Genomic DNA, 21369 nt, shown 5'->3' with positions numbered 1-21369 from the left:
CCATCAAATATCAGATGGCACACTTTTAAAAAACGGCTTGAGAGGTCTTGTGCAACGAATCTGCTGGACTTTTTGCAAGAAAATGGTGGGGAAATCCATGGGAAAGTGTGGGACACTTCCTTTGACGCAAAATCACACCTTCCTGCAAACAAACGAAAGTGGATGCTCGTGTCTAATCTACCTGCAAACAAATCAGGATGAATGCTAAATGAATAGCTTGTCCGGAAGCACCCTGAGTGCAGAGTATCGCTTCAATGGATAATGTTTGCTATGTGTGGTATGTTTTGCATATTCCTTTTTTAAAAAAAAGTCACTTCAAGTCTTCCTTGATTGTCGAAAGTGATAAATAAATTGAATTAATTGTATTCACAAGTAAAGCTGCTCTCTTCCCCAGGGCTTCATTTGAGCCGGAACTCATGTAGTGGTTGAAAGCATGTGTGCTGAGCCAAGTGTCTTCTGCTTGAATGCCACGACACCAGGTGGCCTAAGGCAACATACTCTTTGGATCCCTGCAGTCTGGTGGGGTTCCCCCCCAGGCCTACTCTGTAACATATCATTGATGCAATAAGAGTGCATTAGTGGGGGATTTTTACTGGCTCATGTACACACTATTTCACTTTATGAGTTTTTCTGTGATGCCTCCCCAGTGCTGTTAAACTCTTGCACTCACTCGCTCTGCTTTAGCACGCCAAAAGTGGTAAACACACAAACAAAAACCAAGGAACTTTTGAAGTATAATAAGTTACAGGATTTCAGCAGGAAGTTAACTTTTTGAGGTTCTCTATAATATCCTTTTCGAGGTTCAGTGGTCAGAACGGTGCACACACTGTTCCTAGGGTAGTTGCACCGATAGCTCTGTATTGCCATGATCACAATTAGTATTATTTATTAAATTTATTTACTGCCTTTCACCCGAAGATCTCGGGGCAATTCACAAGATAAAAAATACAGATAAAAGCACAAATAATAAGTAATAATAAAAAAATGCCCACCCCACAACATTTAAAAGACCATAGAATATTAATCAGCCCAAGGCTTGGTTAAAGAGGAACATTCTTTTGCATGGCGCTTAAAAGTTGTACAGTAATTGGTTCCGGAAGTCCGTACTTAACCTGAAGCGTACTTAATCTGAAGCGAACTTTCCCATTGAAAGTACTTAACTTGAAAGTACTCAACCTGAAGCGTACTTAACCCGAGGTATGACTGTATAATGAAGGCGCCAGATGAATCTCTCTGTGGAGAGCATTCCATGGACGGGAAGCCACTACAGAGAAGGCCCCGTTCTCATGCTGCCACCCTCCGGACCTCACGTAGAAGAGACATGAGGAAGGGCCTCAAAGGATGTATGTGGAATCCTAGACAGTTTATATGGGGAGAGGTGGTTCTTGAGTTATTGTAGTCCTGGGCCATTTGGGGCTTTGTAAGTCAAAAGCCCTGGGACGCGGGTGGCGCTGTGGGTTAAACCACAGAGCCTAGGGCTTGCCGATCAGAAGGTCGGCGGTTCGAATCCCCACGATGGGGTAAGCTCCCGTTACTCGCTCCCAGCTCCTGTCAACCTAGCAGTTCGAAAGCACCTCAAAGTGCAAGTAGATAAATAGGTACCGCACTGGCGGGAAGGTAAATGGCGTTTCCGTGCGCTGCTCTGGTTCGCCAGAAGCGGCTTTGTCATGCTGGCCACATGACCTGGAAGCTGTACGCTGGCTCCCTTGGCCAATAATGCGAGATGAGCACCGCGACCCCAGAGTCGGTCATGACTGGACCTAATGGTCAGGGGTCCCTTTACCTTTACCTTTAAAGTCAAAACCAGCCCTTTGAATTGGGCCTGGAAACTGACTGGCAGCCAGTGCAATCGGACCAGGATCAGTGTAATATGCTCAGACCATCTTGCCCCAGTGAGCAACTTGGCCACTGAATTCTACACCAGCTGAAGTTTTTGGGGTGCCTGGACTCCACTTCTACGACTCCACTTCTACTTCCTGGGTGCCAGACATTTAATTTAGCATGTTAAAATACAAGTCAGGAGCCAGCCTGGTGATGGAGTACTAAATAGGAGTCATTAGCTGGGACAAAGCTCTTTGCCACAGGGCGAACGTGTACCGTAGCACCCCCCCCCCAATGGTCAGTTAGTTAGAAAGACAAAAGGAGAGTTTTAGGATGGAGTTTTTGCAATGATGTTGCAGTCTAGAAAAAGCAGCAAGCTGGAAGGAGGGTCAGAGCCATGTTTCAAAGCATGTTTGATTTCTGTTTGAATTTTCGGCTGTGGCTATGGGAAAGGCAAGACCCTTTTGGGGTGGGAATGCTCCGACTCCCAGGCTCAGATTATAGATATAGGTCGTGTGTGTGTGTGTGTGTGTGTGTGTGTGTGTGTGTGTGTGTGTGTAAATAAGCCATATATCACAAATAAACCACTGTGCCTTGTTTCCAATGGAAACACTGGTGTAAGTGTCAGGAAGCCTCGGAATCTCAGCACTGCTGTGGAGATTGGGGTGGCAGAATATATAATACCCACTGAAGTTTCATCTTTAAGTAGATCTCCCCCTCTTTAACCTTACTATTTACAGTTTTCCAGAAGGGGTGGAACTTTCATAGATTGTGTTTTTGGCAGCAAACCCTCCTTACGCATTCTTGATGGCTCAGTGTTGCCACCTTGTGTCCATGCTGCAACATGCCGGTTTGGTTGCCCCTCACTTGGCGAAATTGAGGGGGACATTCCTAGCTTGCATTCGGACGGAAGTCTGTTCTGAAACGTTCATTCCCGTGGATAACAAAGAGCTCTCCTTTCTCCCATACTTCTGCCACTCCCGTAGGCCACGGCCTACAGTTATTGACAGAGTTCAAGTACTCTTGTACCTCGTCCGTTTTGATTTCTGCTAAACCTCTTGCATGAGGGATGGAGAACATGTGGTCTCGGCTATTGGTCATGAATGATGGGAGTTGGGAGTCCAGTGAGGTCTGGATGACCACAAGTCGTTGTTGTCCCCCCCCCCCAATCTTAAAGATTGTCATCCACCTGAGGTTCTGGATACTAACCCTCAGGTTAAGTAAGCTGCAAAATGGGAACCTGGCTCAACAGCGGCTCAGAATGTGTGGACAAATAATTGATAAGGGATCGTGCCGCTTCAACTGTTTTATTTGTGGCATGAAACTTGGGAGACAACAGCTTACTTTGCTAGATGGTCAGGGACGATGGCAGCTGAAGCCCAACAACCTCTAGGCCAGAGGTGGGCTACCTGTGGCCCTCCAGATGTCTTGTGGACTCCAACGTCCATCTTCCCTGACCACTAGGCATGCTGGCTGGGGCTGATGGCAGTTGGAGTCCAACAGTATCTGCAGAGCCACAGGTTTGTCCCCTCACAAGGAGGTTCTTAAAGCATCACCGTTATTATTGTTATTGTAATTATTATTATTTGATAAGAAATACTTTCCACTCACCACAGAGTTCCCTCATGAGCTTTTTGCAGACATCACCATCGTATTATAATCATTTGTTTAATAAAAAGGCCCCTGCTTATAACAGGCTTAAGAGTCTAAATTAGACAAATCTAGGACACAAATATGGGGGAGCAGGGAGGGCAAAGACCAATAAATACATTTGTCATCTTACAGTACTGAGAAATTCCTTTTAAAAAAAACCCCCAAAACCTTTCTCTGAAACAGGCAGGACATTTACCAGTGAAGAAAAGTTGACTTAACACCAGCCTGGGGTCCAGCCCCAATGTATACATTTCAACTATCTCCTCCCCCAAGATGGCCGCCTTGTCTCCTGGCCAGAGTGTCCGTTTTGCCATCCAAAAATCTCCTTGCCTTCCAAACCTCCTCCTTTCCCAAGACCCCCAGCAGGAAGCTGGAGGTGGAACGGAGAACCAAGGCTTGAAGGTCTGGCCAGTCCACCTGCTGACCAGAAAATAAACGTCGGGCTGAATGAAAAAAGGCTTCAGGACACCTTCATGAGTTTTGGTTTTTGGGATGCCTAAATGGGGAGGAAAACAACAACCACAGAAGACACGACTAAGATGGCAACCAAACCACCCATCTCCTCACACCTGTGCTACCTCCCATCTCCTAGCAACCAATCTGACAATCTCCTCCCTTTCAAGCCACAAGCCCTAGCAACCAAGTGGCTGGTCCCGAGCTCCTTAGCAACCAAACGTTCTAGAAACACCCAAGCTGCCCGTCTCCTCACTTCCTAGCAACCAACTGCGATCAACGGGACTCCGCAAAATTCATCTGTACCTCTTTCAAATTGGACTTCCCTTCCCTTGAGAAGTTCCTTATCTCACACAGTTTACCCGATAAAGAAATGCTGGTGTTTTCGCTAACCCAACCCTGAAGCTGTTGGGCCTTCTCCCTCTGCCAGCTGCCATGTTTGTGGGCTGCCCTTCCTCAGCCGAATCCCTTGGCCTCCGATTCCACTCATCATCGACCCAACCATCATTCTTAGGCTATCATGGAAACTGACCGCTTGTAACGAGGGCACGGCCAATCTTTACCATTCCCTTCTGAAAACCAGTGATATACTAAGATCTCCGCTGTCTTAAATTATCTGGATAAGAACCCAGGATTCCTCATGATCCCAGGATTCCTCATTATCTCAGCCTTTCTTTATCAGAATAAGCGAACAAAATAATCAACTTCATTGAGAACCAATTCTGCTTTCCTTCTGCTTGTTTGAGAACTTGAATTGTAACTTCCTGAATCACCATCCAATTTACCTTTCCGTAGCAACCGATTGCCCATGGTAACCAAACCACCCAGCTCCGTTGCCCTGGTAACAGATACATTGCCCTAGAATACCCTTCCAGGAATGAGATCGGCTCTGGAAAGCAAAGTATTCGTGTTGGGAACCCCACTCCCCCAAACCATTTCTTCCCCCAACAACGAATTGCCCTCAGCAAAGAGCCCACGGCCAACCTCTTTGCCTGGTGGTCAATAAACGTTTTGTGGTAAAATCACCAGTTCTTCTGTCACCTTGGCGACCGAGCAACCAGCCCCCCATCACCCGCTCTCTCCTCCCAAGGACCGATGTCCTCTTGGTGATCAAATCCTGTGGCCGCATGCATTAATCATCTCGCATTCCAGAAACCGGTTGCCACCAGTATTGTTGTGTCTCGTACAGGCCAGATGCCCGCCCTTTATTCAACGCCCCACTGCCACCCCATAATCCTCATGGAGCGCGGGTCGATCCGAGGGAAAGGCGGCAGGGGCAACATGGAGGGAGTGAGGGAAGGCCCGGCTAATGTTGGCGACCTCTGAGGAGACAGGGTTTGTTCCGAGTCCCCGTCGCTTGGGCTTGGGCTGGGCAGGCGAGCGAAGGCCGTCCAGATTCCACGGGGTCGCGGTTTGTCTCCCGGGGCGGGCGCCGGGTCGCCGTGCACACGCTGGTGGCGGATGAGCGTGGAGGAGCGGCCAAAGCTCTTGCCGCAGCGGGCGCAGCGGTAGGGGCGGGCCCCCGTGTGTGCCCTCTGGTGGACGGTGAGGTAGGAGCTGTCGCCGTAGCGCTTGCCGCAGACATTGCACTTGAAGGGCTTCTCACCCGAGTGGATGATCTGGTGGCGGATGAGGTGGGAGCTCTCAGAGAAGGATTTGTCGCACTGCGTGCAACGGTAGAGCTTGACGCCCGTGTGCGTGCGCTCGTGGCGCACCAAGTCCGAACGCTGAGAGAAGCTTTTGGCGCACGACCGGCACCCGAACGGCCTCTCCCCCGTGTGCACCCGCTGGTGGCGGATCAGGTGAGAGCTCAGGGTGAAGCTCTTCCCGCAGTCCGTGCAGTCAAAGAACCGGGTGGGAGGGGCCGCCACACGGCGGTAGCTGCGGCGACAGGGGCGGCTACCCCAGGGGCGCCTCCCTCGAGCGGATTTGGCCCCTCTTGCCTTGGTGCTGCCAACCCCCTCCCCGCCGCTGCTGCCGCCACCCTGCAGGACTTCACAGGCGTCCTCCCAACCCAGGACCGGGGCAGAAACCACGGGGGAATCCTCGGAGTCGGGGTCCTCCGCCGCAACAGGGGTTTCTTCCTCTTCCCAGTCCTCATTCTCACTGGTTGTTCCCTCATCTGACGAGAGAGAGTGAGAGAGAGAGTGTTGAGATATATTATTATTCGTGGTTTCTGCATTTATTTACTTATTTTAAAAATCCCTTTTATATTGCCACAGGCATGGCAATACAGTCGGACCTTGGAAGTCAAACGGAATCTGTTCCAGAAGTCTGTTCGACTTTCAAAATGTCTGGAAACCAAAGCGCAGCTTCTGATTGGCTGCAGGAAGCTCCTGCAGCCAATCGGAAGCCGTGGAAGTCCTGTCAGACGTTCGGCTTCCAAAAGTAGTTCGCAAACCATTCGGGAGTCAAAATGTTTGAGAACTAAGCTGTTTGAAAGCCAAGGTACAGCTGCAGTGATATTTATTATACTACTACTACTACTACTGTCCTTTATCAAAAGATCCCAGGGTGGTGCACAACATGTAGAACACATTTTCCAGAGCATAAACATAAAAACATAATAAAAACCATGACCACAGACAGCAGAATAATAAAATAATCATAAAAACAGCCCCACTTCACAGCTTTAACGGGGTATGGATTATTTAATGGCCCAAAACCTGGGTAAAGAAGAATGATTTTGCCGGGCACCTAAAGATATGATGGCGCCAGGTGATCCTCTCTGGGGGAAGCATTCCACAGTTGTAGAGCCACCACAGAAAAGGCCTGTTCTTGCTTTCCACCCTTTGGACCTCTCTGGGTGAGGGGGGAAAGAGAAGGACCTGCGATCACAAGCACAGGGTCCAATAAGGGGAGAGGCAGTCCTTAAGGTTTTAACGTCCTGAGCCATGTATACTGGTATTCAAGCATATCACAGGGTTGTGTTTTTTTTTAAAAAAATGTTTTTAATCTTTATTATGCATTTTAGGTTATGGCTTTAACCTTGTTTCTAACGGCCTCAGTCCAGTATACCTGAAGGAGTGTCTCCACCCCCATTGTTCTGCCCGGAAACTGAGGTCCGGTGCTGAGGGCCTTCTGGCAATTCCCTCGATGCGAGAAGCCAAGTTACAGGGAACTAGGCAGAGGGCCTTCTTGGTAGTGGCGCCCGCCCTGTGGAACGCCCTCCCACCAGATGTCAAAGAGAAAAACAACTACCAGACTTTTAGAGGACATCTGAAGGGAGCCCTGTTTAGGGAAGCTTTTAATGTTTAATAGATTATTTTATTTCAATGTTTTGTTGGAAGCCACCCAGAGTGGCTGGGGAAACCCAGCCAGATGGGCGGGGTATAAATAATAAATTATTATTATTATATATTTATTAGATTTCAGCTGCCTTGAGCTGTGTGTGAGGAACAGCAGAGACAAGAAAATAATAATAGTCATCGTCCTCACTTCATTGAATGTTAGAAACGAGAATGAGAGAGAAACAGAGAGATGATGCTAGGCAAACACCTGGGGGGCGAAAGGAGTGCCTTCCACAACAACTGCAGCACCATAATTGAAAATGGTCCCTGTCAGGGGGACTCCTTACAGGGACCCTCCCCCAGTCATCCTGACCAGCACTTTGCCCAGTGACAGCGCTAGCAGCGGGTCAGGAGGAGGGAATAAAGAATGGAGCGGGGTGGAGAGGGGGCTCTCTCTCAGACGTGTCAGAGCCTAGAAACCGACCCAGCTGACCAGAGGGGGAAGGACAGCCCAGCGAGGTGTCGGAGCCTCTGCAACGCTCCAGCCAAAGGATGGGAGAAGGAACGCAGCCCCTTCCGGCGCCCGAACTTAGGCGCGCGCCCACACGCAGGGCTAGGGGGAGGCGCTTTGGGGTGCCCAGGCTTTTATGCTGGTCCAAGACACGAGGGAAGCCATTGCCAGGTTCTGAATCAGACTAGGCAGTCATGTTTTCTGATATCTCTGCACTGTAAATAATGTGTACAATAAAACTCTGAAAGACAGAGCGGGCTGGAGCGTCTTTACACGAGAGTAGCCGCAACAATCCCCTGACAGCCCCCCACCTTGCTATCATATCCATCAACTGCCCTGGAAAAAACCAGGACTTTCCTGCTTTTTCTCGCAAGAGGACAGCGGCCCAAATGGCCACTGCGTTTTCATGCAATTTCGGGCTGCACTTTTTTGGGGCACGATGCTCCAAAAGCACATGTTTTGGGGCGGTTTTTCTGAAAAAAAAAGCACTTTTGTGGAGACACAATCTCACATAAGTCATGTGATGTGACACACAGGGGAGTGCAGACCCGGAAGGCAATGTCCTGGATTTGGGCGTCACTGCGTTGGAAGATATGTGCTAGCCTTGCCCTGTGTCCGACCATTGGGTCTATCTTGCTCAGTACTGTCCACAATGATTGGCAGCAGCTCTCCTCTCCAGGAATTCAGGCAGGGGTCTGTCTCTGCCCTACCTAGAAAATGAATCTGGGACTTTGTGCACGCAGAGTAGGTGCTTCAACCACCCAACTGCCACCCTGCTTGGGCACCTGAACTCACAAGGATGCTTCAGAATGTTAAGTTAAGGCAAAACCCGAGCGCTCTGCTGCTCTTCCCACTTACACCCAAGTGACGCCACGACACCGTGATCCCCGCAGGATGTTCCCAGAGGCTTCTGGCCTCTTCTAGTCTTGCTCCCCCGTTCTGTGACAGTTTGCCACTTCCCTCACCTGTTTGGGCATCCCTCGCACTTTCGCTTTCCTCTGGCCGTCGCTCCAGGTCCCCGTTCGGGACTCGCGGCTCGTCTCTTTGCTCCATCCAGGAGATCATGTTGGGTTTAACGATGGGGGAATCCTACCCACGACAGAGGCGGGGAGAAAACAACAGCAGCAGACTGTGAAATCTTAACATTGCAGTCCCTTCGGGTCTCTTCCAAGCATCTCAAATTGAAATAGGAGACAGAGAATGGATAGATCAGTAGTGCCCCCCCCAAAAAACATTTCCCCCACAGACCGCTTGAAAATTGCTGAGGGTCTTAGCGATTTTCCTGCTCGTCACAGCAATTGTAATGCATTGCACTGGAGGCTGCGGGAGTTTTAATTGTGTTTTTATTGCTTCTTTCATTTCTCATATATTGCATCTGACTGTATTTCAATTTGGATTGCGCAGAATGCAAGGCGAACGGCAAGAATAAATAATAAGATGCAATATAGAGAAATGAAAGGAGCAATAAAAATACAATTAAAAAGCAGTATGAATATTTCATGGGCCGGCCCCGCTATTTTACAGCCGCTGCTCCCACCGGGTTCTCCACAGACCCGGCGGGCCAACTGGACAATGCCTGTGGGCCACTGTAGGTCTGGAAATCCTTGGGGCAGATTGTTATACCAACCCAAGAGGGCAGACCTCTTCTTTTTGTTAGTAAGCAAAAGTGATTTTTAGAAAGGAATTCAGTGAAGCACTATGGCAAGCATTTCAGCTTGTCAGACAACAATTTCCCCTCTCCTCCCCACACCTGCTGTTCTGGGGGGGGGGGGAATGCTCTGCCCTCACCAAAAAAAACACCAAGCCAATTTGTGGGGATGCAAGGGGCATATGGAAGGAGAGCACAGTTTGCTTTCCCTGGTTTGCTTTCTACTTTCTACTATGGGCAAAAAGATTCCTGTGTTGCAGTGGGTTGGACTAGAGGACCCTTGGGGGTCCCTTCCAACTCTACAATTTTATGACTGCTATGGTCTTGGAGTCTGTAAAGAGAAGAAGAAGAAGAAGAAGAAGAAGAAGAAGAAGAAGGAGGAGGAGGAGGAGGAGGAGGAGGAGGAGGAGGAGGAGGAGGAGGAGGAGGAGGAAGAGGAGGAGGAGGAGGAGGAGGAGGAGGAGGAGGAGGTTATTCCACTCTTCTTTTTAACATACAGTGGTACCTCGTGTTATGTACCGTCCCCCTTACGAATGCTTTGGGTTACGCGCTCCACTAACCCAGAAGTAGATGCCCCTTGTTGCGAACTTTGTCCCGGGATGCAAGCGGAAGTTCTGCTCAGGCGACACGGCAGCAGTGGGAGGCGCCACTAGCAAAAGCATGCACCTCATGTTACGAGCAGTTTCCAGTTACCGAACAGACCTCCGGAACGGATTAAGTACATAACACGAGGTACCACTGTATATTTTGACACGAAGCAGAATGTTACAAAGGTACTCAGGTTTCAAAGGTTCCCCAGATTCCTGGGGAAATCCAGGTTGAAATCTCCACTCAGCCATAAAGCACATTAGGTAACCTTTGGGGCACTCCTCGCCCCCCCTCTAACCTACATCACAGGGTTATTGCAAGGAAAAATGCAGGTCACAAAATGCAGTTCCGCCGCTTGCACCAGGAAGTGGCCCACTGAATTCATTCCGCCATCTCATTCTCGTCGAATCATAGAATTTTAAGAGTTGGAAGAGCCCACAAGGGTCATCTAGCTCAACCCCCTGCAATGCAGGAATCTGTTTGCCCAACATGGGGCTCGAACCCTGACCCTGAGGTTAAGCTCCTCCCTAACCCCTGCACTCTTTATTATGCTTTCTCTGAATGGCCAAAAAGAAAAGTCGCACATTCAGAACTGAGGGATCCAGATCCAGATTCTTGGTCTATACAACACAAATAACACTATTTATTAAAAGACAAAGGAAAGTGTGCGTGTGTAGGGGAGGGAGCGAGGGAGTGCATTGCATGTAGAGATCCCAGGTTCGTTTCTGGGCATCTTCAGTTGGAAAAGAATCACCTAGTACAGGAGTCTTAGCTGGTAATGGGGAAGACTTCTCTGAAAGGAGTACAACCTCCAATCAGCAGAGACAATAGTTCGCTAGATCAACCAATGGTCTGCCTTGTTAGAAGACAGCTCTGTATGTTCATATACTTTCTTGCTACCCGTTGATGCTCAGTGAATCCAACACTTCCCTCCCTCACCCATGTGGTTCAAGATAACAATATATTTTATTAAAAACGTGCATCCAAAATTAAACTTGCAAAGTCGTTTATAACAAGCGGTTCTTCTGAATGACAAGCCCCCGTTTCAATTAAGGGTAAAATCCCCACGGTTCTAAATTGTTTAATAAATTATTGTATTTTATTTTTCTGTTGGAAGCCGCCCAGAGTTATTATTATTATTGTTGTTGTAAACACTATCCAAATGTAATAAATATGGTATGTACTGTAAATAGAAATGTTCACTTCATAGAACCACTGAAGAGTTGGAAGGGACCCTGAGAGTCATCTAGTCCAACCCTCCTGCAATGCAGGAATCACCACTAAAGCATCCATGACAGACGGCCCCCAACGAAGGATCAAAGACAGAAAAAGTAGAATGGGAAGAGAAAGAGGGGAAGTGACAGAAAAGCAGGGAAGGAGAAAGAGGAAAAAAAGATAAGACTTGAAGCTTAGGAGATCTGGAATCAAATTCCTACTTGGCTAGAAAGCTGACTGCGTGGCCTGGAGCCAGCCACAATCTTTCAGCCTAATCTACCTCACAGGGTTGTTGTTCTGATTATAATGCATGTGCTTGTTCATGCAGGGGGAACGGGCTCCTTGTGCCACCCTGAGCATCTTGAGGGAAAGGCAAGACAAAACTGCAAGGGAATAGTGAAATAACCCCACTAAGAACAGGGTGTTTGGGGCAGGGCCGTAGCTATGGGGAGGGAGGGGAGCCTTGCCAGTTTTTTTTTTGCCGGGGCGGGGAGTGGGGGGGGGGGAGCCTCCAGAGGAGCACCATCGAGGCTCCCAGAGGTGTGCCAAACTGAGTCTTGCGAAAGAAAGCCTAGTTTGTGTGCGTGGAGGGAGGGGGGGAGAAGAACCCACGTTTTACCCACCCCAACATCTGCGTGCCAATTTCATGGAAACATTCGCCATGAATGACTGGCAGAGACTTTCAGAAATCAGGAGGCGGACAGGATTGGGTGAGAATGAAGGGATACCTAGATATATATGGAAAGGCGGTGACGGGGAACCAGCCAGAGAAGGAGCTCCCCTCCTTCCCCACTGGCACCAACCTCCGATGGCCATTGTCTCCGCGACAGCAGGTTGCGCCAGCCCTGGCGCCCCTCTTGGGGACGGTGCGGGGTGGTCGTGCCAGGCTGCGCTCTGCCGGACTACACTGGCATAAGCGGCTGAGGATCTTCTCCACACACCCCACCTCCCCCCCAATCCCGGGTGGAGTTTATTCCCCAGTCGCCTCTTCCCTCCCATGGCCAGGATCCTGCTCCTTCCTGCTCCCGTCCGCTGGCCACCCGCCCCTCTCCGCGCCCAGGGAAGCGCACTCACCCAGCGCGCTCCTCCTCCGGGGCGCACGGCGGGCGCGGATCCCCCAGCGCGACCCCCTACGCGCTTTCTCCTGGGAGGATGGGGCTGTGCGCTGGGGGGCGGGGAGTGGAAGGGGGCGCGACCTCCGGGGCCCAGCCCCTTTCTCCACCCCCTAAGCCGGTGGCAGGAGAAGCGCACAGCCAGGAGCGCGTGTGCGTCTGGGTGCCTGCAGGAAGTTGCCGCCGCCATGTACCGTCCTTCCAGCTCTCCAGGTTTGCTGCGCTCCCGCTTCTCTCTAGGATGCGGAGGAAATCGCAGCTCGGTGCCTTTAACTCTTCGCGCAGGCGGCTTCCCCGCTCCAAACTTTTCTGTCTCTGATGCTGAACATGACGCCGGCAGCATTGCTAGTCTTCAGCTTTCTTTAAAAAGTCTTGCCTTCACGCGCTATTCTGGGATGGGTGTTCCCTACGGCTTCGCTTTGCATGAGAACCCTGCCGATTTAATATTCATATTAACTTTATTCAGATTTATTTTTCTCCCTTCTACGATTGGATCGAAGACTTCTATAAACTCGCAACATACGAACAACGTGCATGCATACGCAGACTTGCCATGGACAAATTCAATGATATGTGGAATCCATTCTTACAAATAATGTAGTGAAATACAATAAAAAACTTGTAAAGTAAAAATAAAATAAAAAAGAAGATTTATTCTTCATATTAATGAGCTGTTCGAGAGTGGAACGGCCTGCCCCTGGAGGTTAATAATAATAATAATAATAATATTTATACTGTACCCCACCCATCTGGATGGGTTTTCCCAGCCACTCTGGATGGCTTACAGCATATATAAAACACTGAAACATATCCAACATTTAAAACTTACAATAATAATAATAATATTTTATTTATACCCCACCCTCCCCAGCCAAAGCCGGGCTCAGAGCACCTAACACCAAATATAAAACTGGTTAAAATACAACTCAACAACAAGACTAAATACTTCAAAATTCAAAATTAAATCAAAAATTAAAACTTACTGATCCTGGGCTGCCTTCAGATGTCTTCTAAAAGTTACGTAGTTCGTGACATCTGAAGCGAGAGTGTTCCACAGGGAGGGCGCAATTACCGAGAAGGTTGTGGACTCTCATTCCTGGGAGGTTTTTAAGCAGAGGTTGGATGATCATCTGTCATGGATGCTTTAGTTGAGATTCCTGCATTGCAGGGGGTTGGACTGGATGACCTCAGGGTCCCTTCCAACCCTACAATTCTATGACTCCATGATTCTAACATAGCACCACCAGAGTGCAGTGTGGCTTTGTGGGGCAACTAACTGCATTGCAAGCTGAATTAATGGCACCTCGTTCCCATCGGAAGCATTGGCGTTTAAGTCCTTATGACTAGCACTTCCCCTGGAATTTAACTGAAGCTACACCCAGCTAAAGTTGGGATCCACCCCAAGGTTTCTGCATTCGAAGCCCATGGATATAGATATATGGGTGTACAAGCTCCAGCATCACAATGGTTCTCCAACATCTAAGTCTCATCTTAGAACAGGCAGAGCTGGAGAAATGGACATCGCGGCTGATTATTGCAATGCATGCTATGCAGGCTGCCTTTGAAAGATATTTAGAACTTCAGCTGGTCCAAAATGTTGCAGCTATGCTGTTGACCAGAGCCCAGTTCAAAGCCCTAAATAGCTTGGGATTGGCGTACCTGCAGGACCATCTTCTTCCACGTCATTAAGGACTTCTGGAGACTGTTTCCTTCACATCCCACCAGCATCTAAATTACATTTGTTTGGGATCTGGAAAAGGGCCTCCTCGGTGGCTGCCCCTAAGCTGTAGAACTGTCATCCTAAGGGCAGCTGCCTTATCCTTCTTGAATGCTCTCCATTGCTGCAGGACCACCGTCCATTCTAAGCAAGTATCTAATCTGCCAATCTGCTTGATTATGATGATGATGATGATTTTTCCTTCCTGGACATTTTAATCTCAGCGTATCTACTTTCCTATGCCCTGCATTGAATTTTATTGTTTTGTGGACGGCTGTTTCACATGTGAGCGTTAAACTTAAACAACAACAACAGCAACAGCAACAACAACTGAAAGGGATGTTGCTAGATATATTATTTAATACATTATTTCGCAACAAGTTTAATGAGAGTGCATGCATGTGCATATAAAGACCTGCTCCTCTACACACTATTTCAAGGGTGAAGAAGGCCTCATCGGGCCCAGAGATCCATACAGTACTTTAAATCAAAGATGGAGAACCTGTATCTCTCTGGATGCCATTGGACTTCAAGCCCCATCAGCCCCTGCTGGCATGACCAGTGGTCTGGGTAATGGGAGTTGTGGTTCAGCAGATTTTCCCAGTAGCTCAGCAAAGATAAGCAATGAGACCCATTGTGGTGCAGTGCTTAGAGCAGGGGTAGTCAACCTTTTTCAGCAGGGGGCCGGTCCACTGTCTCTCAGACCTTGTGGGGGGGGGGGCAGACTATATTTTGAAAAAAAATATGAATGAATTCCTATGCCCCACAAATAACCCTGAGATATATTTTCAATAAAAGCACACATTCTACTCATGTAAAAACACCAGGCAGGCCCACAAATAACCCAGGGATGCATTTTAAATAAAAGGAAACATTCTACTCATGTAAAAACACGCTGATTCCCAGACTGTCCGCGGGCCGGATTTAGAAGGCGATTGGGCCAGATTTTGCCCCTCCCTGAGCCTTAGTTTGCCTACCCATGGCTTAGAGCACCTGATAAACCCCCTCCCCAAAAGTGCCACATTTTAAAAGGGCATGGGGATGTTGATCAGGTCAACCAAAGGCTTGGTTAAAAAGGAACACCTCTCAGGGTGGTTTGAGGTGGGGAGCAGGAACCTTTTGTGGAAAGGGGAGGGGGGTTATTACGTATTTTGCGTTTTTTATCTCCACCCTCCCCTTCCCACAAAAGGTTCCTGCTCCCCACCTCAAATTAGGCTGTTAGGACCACTTGTTTGTCATAACTTGAATGCAAATTCATATTTATATAGACAGGTAATTCCAGCATTTAGGCTCCCCATCAGCTGTCACTAATTTGCGGCTAATTCTGCCAAAACAAAACACACTCAGCCACTCTCTGGCACCTCGCTGGCTGATGAGACCTTGGTACGCCAACAAAAAAGATACCCTTGAACCCTGAAGTTTTACCACATCTACCTTGACAGAATCTAAAATGCACTTGGCTTGATGTCTGCAGAAGCTGTACAGTCTCAGTCCAAAGAGGGTCATTTGACTGTTACTGACATGGTGCCCTGCCCTCGCTGTGCCTGGCGCCTTATAGAGTGTGCAAGAGGACAGGTCTCTGCCCCGAGAGGCTTGCAATTCAGCTTGGGGGCAACAGCAGAGGAAGAGGAGGCAGCAAGAAGAAATGAGCAGGCAATGAAGAACAGCAACAGTTGCAAAAATACTGTACATCCCAGCTTAATTTTTATTCACATTCTGCCTTTGGTCATTTGGCTCAGTGGTGCCACCTGCTGGATATTTACAGCCCCTCCATGTTTGAGAACAACGTGGGGATGGCTGAAAGCCTGGTCCAGTTTCACTGGACTTCTATAAAATAAAAAATTATAACAGTTCAGATTTCTTATAAATCTATAAAGCGCCATATCCCCCCTATCTTTAAACAAACAAAATAAATGTATAAAGCTGAAACGGATAAGCATTTCTTCTAGTACACGGCAAAACGTTTTAAGTTATAACCTTGATTTTTGTCAAATGTTGCTCATAAATACAGTACGCTTCCTCCCTACCTGCTCCCACCACAAGGTGGTTGGAAGTGTGTTGCCGCCTGCTCAAGGCCATTTAATAGGAATCCACCAATGGGGGGGGGGGGAAGGTTGCAAGGATTATCACTGAGCAGTTTAATCTCCCTGCCTCCGCACCCCAGATTTTTTTCCCATGGAGATCAGATCAGCAAGGCCTTTTAGCCTCAGGAGAGCTCAGGCCGAGAGAGAGTGATGAGGCAAAGCTCACCTCACCAAGGGAGCTGCTGCATGGCCTACTGGTGGTGATTTGAACCCAGGTCCCTCTGGTTTTAAAATTTAATTGATCAACCTAACCATGGTTGCTATGCTCTGCCTCCACAGTTGGAGACAGTGAGGCTTCTGAATGCCAGTTCCTGGAAATCACAGGAGGGAGAAAGGTCATGTGCAGCTTGGGTCCTGCCTTGTTGGTTTCCCACGAGCATCTGTGTGGCCTGATCCAGCAGGCTCTTCTTATGTCCCCAAGTTCCAATGTTCTTAATTTACAGGATTTATACGCTGCTAGCATTTTAAAGGTTTCACCCATCCATTATGATATCCTCATTCAGGTAGGGGATGAATGAGGCCAGAGGGATATCTGTGTGGGGTATTGCCTCTGATCTTATGGCACCTATCCCATACCCTCCAACACTTCTCTGATGAAAATAGGGACATCCTAGTTCAGTGATGGGCAACCTTTTGAGCTTGGTGTGTCAAAATTCGCCAAAAAACTGAGCATAACTCGGGTGGTGTGTCACTTTGAGAAAAAAACCCATAATTTCACGATATTTATAGTTTAAATAACAAAAATGTATAATTGTAATATATAACTGTATTTAATAAACAAAAAACTAATTATTTAACCTAACCTAACCAAAAACCCCTTATTTATCACAAAGTGCCCAGAGTTGTTGAGCTTTTGGGGGGAAGCTACTGACCAAAGTTTTGGAGGTTTTTTTGGGAGAGGCAAAAGTTGCTTTGCTTTTTTTGGGGGGAAAGAGAACAGAAATAAATGTTGAATAATACCTTCGCTGGAACTAACAGAGTCTGCCAAAGAGCCAAAAACCCCAGTATAGAATGGGTTAAAAAATGAACGCTGTTAACACCCAATCATAGTCTGCCAAAGTACCAGAAAAAACAGCACAGAAAGGGTTAAAAAACAATCTCTGGCTACCAGCAGCAACAACAACAACAAAGGATCTGGGTTTTAACAGCGGAGACAAGCTGTAGCGGGAGGAGGAGCGGGAGAACAAATGGGGGGGGGAAACAACAACAACAACAGCACGAATGGACGGATGGGGCACATGCCAGCAGTGAGGGCTCTGCGTGTCACGTCTGACACACGTGTCATAGGTTCGCCATCACTTTATTATTATTCATATCCTGCCCATCTGACTGCGTTGTCCCAGCCACTCTGGGTGGCTTCCAACCTTTATAAAATAATAATAATAATAATAATAATAATAATAATAATAATAATAATAAACTTTTTTAAAAACAAAACCTTCCCTATACAAGGCTGACTTCAGATGTCTTCTAAATGTTGTATAGTTATCTCCTTGGCTAAGGGGTTGCACAACACCATACCCCACAACATTTCCCCGATGAAAATAGGGACGTCCTAAGGCAAAGCGGGACATTCCAGGATCAATTCATAAACCAGGACAGCTTCTATAAATCCCAGATTGTCCCTGGAAAATAGGGACACTTGGAGCGTCTGTCATCCCACTGTAGGCTGGTCCTACATTTTGAGGGCGCTCTGACAGTCTCCATCTGTGGCCTACTGAGACAGAAAGTCTTGGAAGCAGCTTGTTGTTGTTGTTTAGTCGTTTAGTCGTGTCCGACTCTTCGTGACCCCATGGACCATAGCACGCCAGGCACTCCTGTCTTGCACTGCCTCCCGCAGTTTGGTCAAACTCATGTTCGTAGCTTCGAGAACACTGTCCAACCATCTTGTCCTCTGTCGTCCCCTTCTCCTAGTGCCCTCAATCTTTCCCAACATCAGGGTCTTTCCCAAGGATTCTTCTCTTCTCATGAGGTGGCCAAAGTATTGGAGTCTCAGCTTCAGGATCTGTCCTTCCAGGGAGCACTCAGGGCTGATTTCCTTAAGAATGGATAGGTTTGATCTTCTAGCAGTCCATGGGATGTTCTAATGAGTGCCACCATTTAAATTTCCCACAATGCTTCAGACCACCACTAAGTCAGAGACATCGTGGGAAATCAGCGAGACCAGTCCTCTGGGGATGATCTGAGATCTCTGGGCGGGCGTCAGCAGTGGGGCCGCAGCCTGAGGAACATGGGACCCCAACTCCTGCCAGCATGGCCAGTGGTCAGGAGGAATGATGAGCACTGCGATCAAACCTGGAGGACTAGCTACTGGTTGCCTAACCCTCATGGCAGGAAAAGGAAGATCTTCAGCCGCCGCCATTTCAGAAATGCACTGCTGGGTGCGACAGGTCTTTCTGCACACAGCCCCAAATTGCAGAGGAGCACAGGAAGTGACCAGACCAGTGCTCAGTGTTCCCTACACTGACTGGCAGAAGCTCGCTGGGGCGTCCGACAGAGTTCTCTCCTAGCCCTATCTAGGGATTCCAGGGATTGAACCCGGGACTTCAGCTGCTCTACCGCAGAACGACAACTCTTTTCCGAGAGTGCTGCATTCTGACCCCGGGCTTGATGGTCACCTTGGGGCAGGGAGTGGGGTACTGATGACAGTAGCCGTGAAGCAGGGCCTCTCTTGAGGCGAGCTCTGCTCAGGGTCTCAGCATGGCAGCATGTGGAGCCACCCTTGTCATTTAATGGTATGCATCACCCAGGAACACTCGACTGTAGTGTGCCTTTCTGTCATTAGTATCTGATACTTCAAAAATCACCGAGAAATGTCAAAATGAGGAGGCTCTCCAAAATTAAGAGGAGGCACCTGCCTACGAAATCACTGAATGTGCAAGTGTGGTGGTGAAGATGCAAGGGGAACATATTTTAATCTCGCTCTCTAGCTTCGGCTTTTGAAAATAAATAAAGGAACATTTTTAGGTCCCTGCCTATTTCTATTGTTTTAAAACCCATCTTTGTAGTTCTTTCTTTCTGCCTGACTCTCTTCTTACATTTTCTTCTCACCGTTCCTCCAAGATGTGCAAGGCGGAAAAACATGGTTAGTTGCTGTTTTCATTGTTTTCAAATCAATTTTTAGCTGTTTGTATTGCATGTGTGAAAAAGGCCTGGAGATTTACGATGAAGCTGGTTCGTCATTTAATGCGACAACAATTTTAGCTGTGTTATTCTGACTCCCAATGCTCTGTTTTTAAATGTATCGAGATATTATTGTTGTAATCCGCCTTGGGGGCCCTTGTTCAGGGCAGAAAGGCAGAACACAAATGTTTTTTATAAATCAATACAAATATTGGGCAACACTTCAACTTCCCTACATATTAATATTGTTGCCCACACCCTTATCTCTGAGCAGTGAGAGACTTCAGGGGTTCCTGTGCTTACGGAGAGTTTGCTTTCCTTTGAGTGCCTTTAGGAGATGTGGTTTATTTACACATATATGCAACCTGAGCATAGGATGAAAGGGCTCAACAGCATTAATACTCAAACAGATCTTGCTTCTCCATTAGGTTTTCATGGAAGCTCCAAAGCCCAGCTTTGGGTTCAGCACAGAGCAAGACATGTCCTTGGGTTTCCAGTATCAGCCAAGGAATCTCTCTCGATGGAGAACATCATCGAGCAAGGTGAGGTGGGAATAAGCTCACCTCTTTGTCTCCATGGCAGCCTCTTGGGACATGTAAATGGCAGTGCTGTACTTAACTGGACAGCCAAGGTCATTACCTCATCAAAGGAACAGATCTGGCTGCTTTCACCTCATAGATTCTAACTTTACATACACAGGATCAGAGGTTTGGAAGGGACCCGGAGGCATCATGCAGATATCATGCCATATCTAAGAAGCTACACTTTTTGGAGAGATGCTTCTTGCTATGTGAGATAAATTTATCGAAGGTTCTTTCTCCACTTCACTGATTATCGGTCGCATATGAACTGATCTGAAATTATTCAAGTCCCAAACACAGATTTAAAATCACTAAATTTGCTTTTGACCTCCCCTATATGTTGGCTTCTTGCTACCTGCTAGAATAATTCCATAGTGGGGGAAATCATGTTCTTTCTACATTTGAAATTTTAAACCTGAATCCCCTTGTGGGTCATATAATATCAATTTTATGCGGCAAGATCAGTGGGCTTAAGCAGATTCCATACTTGTCCCACATTCATAAGAAATTGCTGATTATAAAGTCTTGTTTTGAGTACTTTGAAACCAAATGTCAAATGTGGTATGGATTGGTGCTTTTATTAAAGTTTCTTTAAGCTGCAGTATTTATGAATTTGTTTCTTTTAACCAGTTAGTTACTTTATTGATATAACTAGTTATACCACTGATATTCTTCCTCTTTTCTTTCATAAGTGAACTGCAACAGCTTCTATTTTTGGTCTTTTATTATTCCAAAGAAACATAAGTGAAATCATCTGTCATCTCACGATCTGTTGCGCTTGCAATTCTATAGCTGAAAACTGGAATAAAAGATTTACCTTTGGTAACAAGGCCATTTTAATTGCGGGAGTTCTCCCAGAGGTTCTCTACATTTGTTTTATTTGTTTATTTCATTTTAAGGAGGGTAAAAACAAACCACACGTTAATACCCTTGAGGAAAGAGGAACTCTGTACATGCTCAGAGGTAAAGTACTCAAACAGTGGCAATCCTATGTACAGTAGATGAAAAAAAAAATCTGCATTTTGGTTCGCCTTCCAGACCACTAACGTGCAATGTTGGCAAATGGGAATTATTCACTTAATAAAAACAGAACTCAATTAGCTGTGAGCTATATAACACCACCTCCCGCAATTCCGTTCGGCAGTATACCTCTTTCCCCTCCCCTCCTACTCCGCCATATTAGTTGTAGTCCAGGCATTCTCCTTGAGGACCTACAGGCAAACGATAAAGGCACTGAGAAATACCCAGACACGGGCCTGGAGGATAGAACTACATTCCCACGATGCCTTTCGCCTCAGTGGCCATATTAAATGGAGTCCAAACACCTCTCGGAGAACTAGGCTTACACAGGCCTGATCCGATGAGAGAGCAAAACTACCCTTCCCATGAGGCATTGGGGACGCAGCAGCCGCAAGCTGCCATCTTAGCTGTAGTCCAAACACCTCTTCGGGGGCTATAGCGACCAACGGACCCAAGGCGTCGATGCGGGAAGTAAAACTACAATCCCCACCCGGCATTTCGTGGAGGCATTGGCCGCCATCCCCATTGTAGTCCAAACTTCCCCCAGGTGCCCATAGAGGCGGATGTGTCTGAGGTGGCGGAGAAAACTACTTCTCCCATGAGCCCCCGCGCG

At 47.6% G+C, this 21369-nt stretch overlaps 1 protein-coding gene across 2 annotated transcripts; it reads right to left on the bottom strand.

Annotated features, from left to right (window-relative positions):
• Nucleotides 1–998: 998 nt before the first annotated feature.
• On the bottom strand, nt 999–12416 carry LOC118095533 (zinc finger protein 774-like). Of its 2 annotated transcripts, none has more exons than XM_060281780.1 (3): nt 12194–12416; nt 8634–8843; nt 999–6049 (listed from the first exon to the last, which is right to left on the bottom strand). In XM_060281780.1, exons 2-3 carry the CDS (start codon nt 8731–8733, stop codon nt 5133–5135), a joined length of 1017 nt encoding a protein of 338 aa, XP_060137763.1. In that variant the 5' UTR covers nt 8734–8843; nt 12194–12416; the 3' UTR covers nt 999–5132. The 2 variants fall into 2 exon arrangements, with proteins under 2 accessions (XP_060137763.1, XP_060137764.1); XM_060281781.1 differs by having other exon boundaries at nt 8634–8757.
• Nucleotides 12417–21369: the final 8953 nt, after the last annotated feature.

The sequence above is a fragment of the Zootoca vivipara genome, chromosome 13 (assembly GCF_963506605.1).
Source record: "Zootoca vivipara chromosome 13, rZooViv1.1, whole genome shotgun sequence".
Lineage (NCBI taxonomy): Eukaryota > Metazoa > Chordata > Lepidosauria > Squamata > Lacertidae > Zootoca > Zootoca vivipara.
Note: the sequence above shows the minus strand (reverse complement) of the source record. Positions and strands in the feature narration are given on the sequence as shown.

Bases quoted from the DNA above. Each gene is read 5' to 3' on its own strand.
- LOC118095533 (XM_060281780.1), bottom strand. From the start codon at position 8,733: ATGATCTCCTGGATGGAGCAAAGAGACGAGCCGCGAGTCCCGAACGGG. The intron at 6,050-8,633 runs GTGAGGGAAGTG...CTCTCTCGTCAG, and splicing joins TGCGAGGGATGCCCAAACAG to ATGAGGGAACAACCAGTGAG.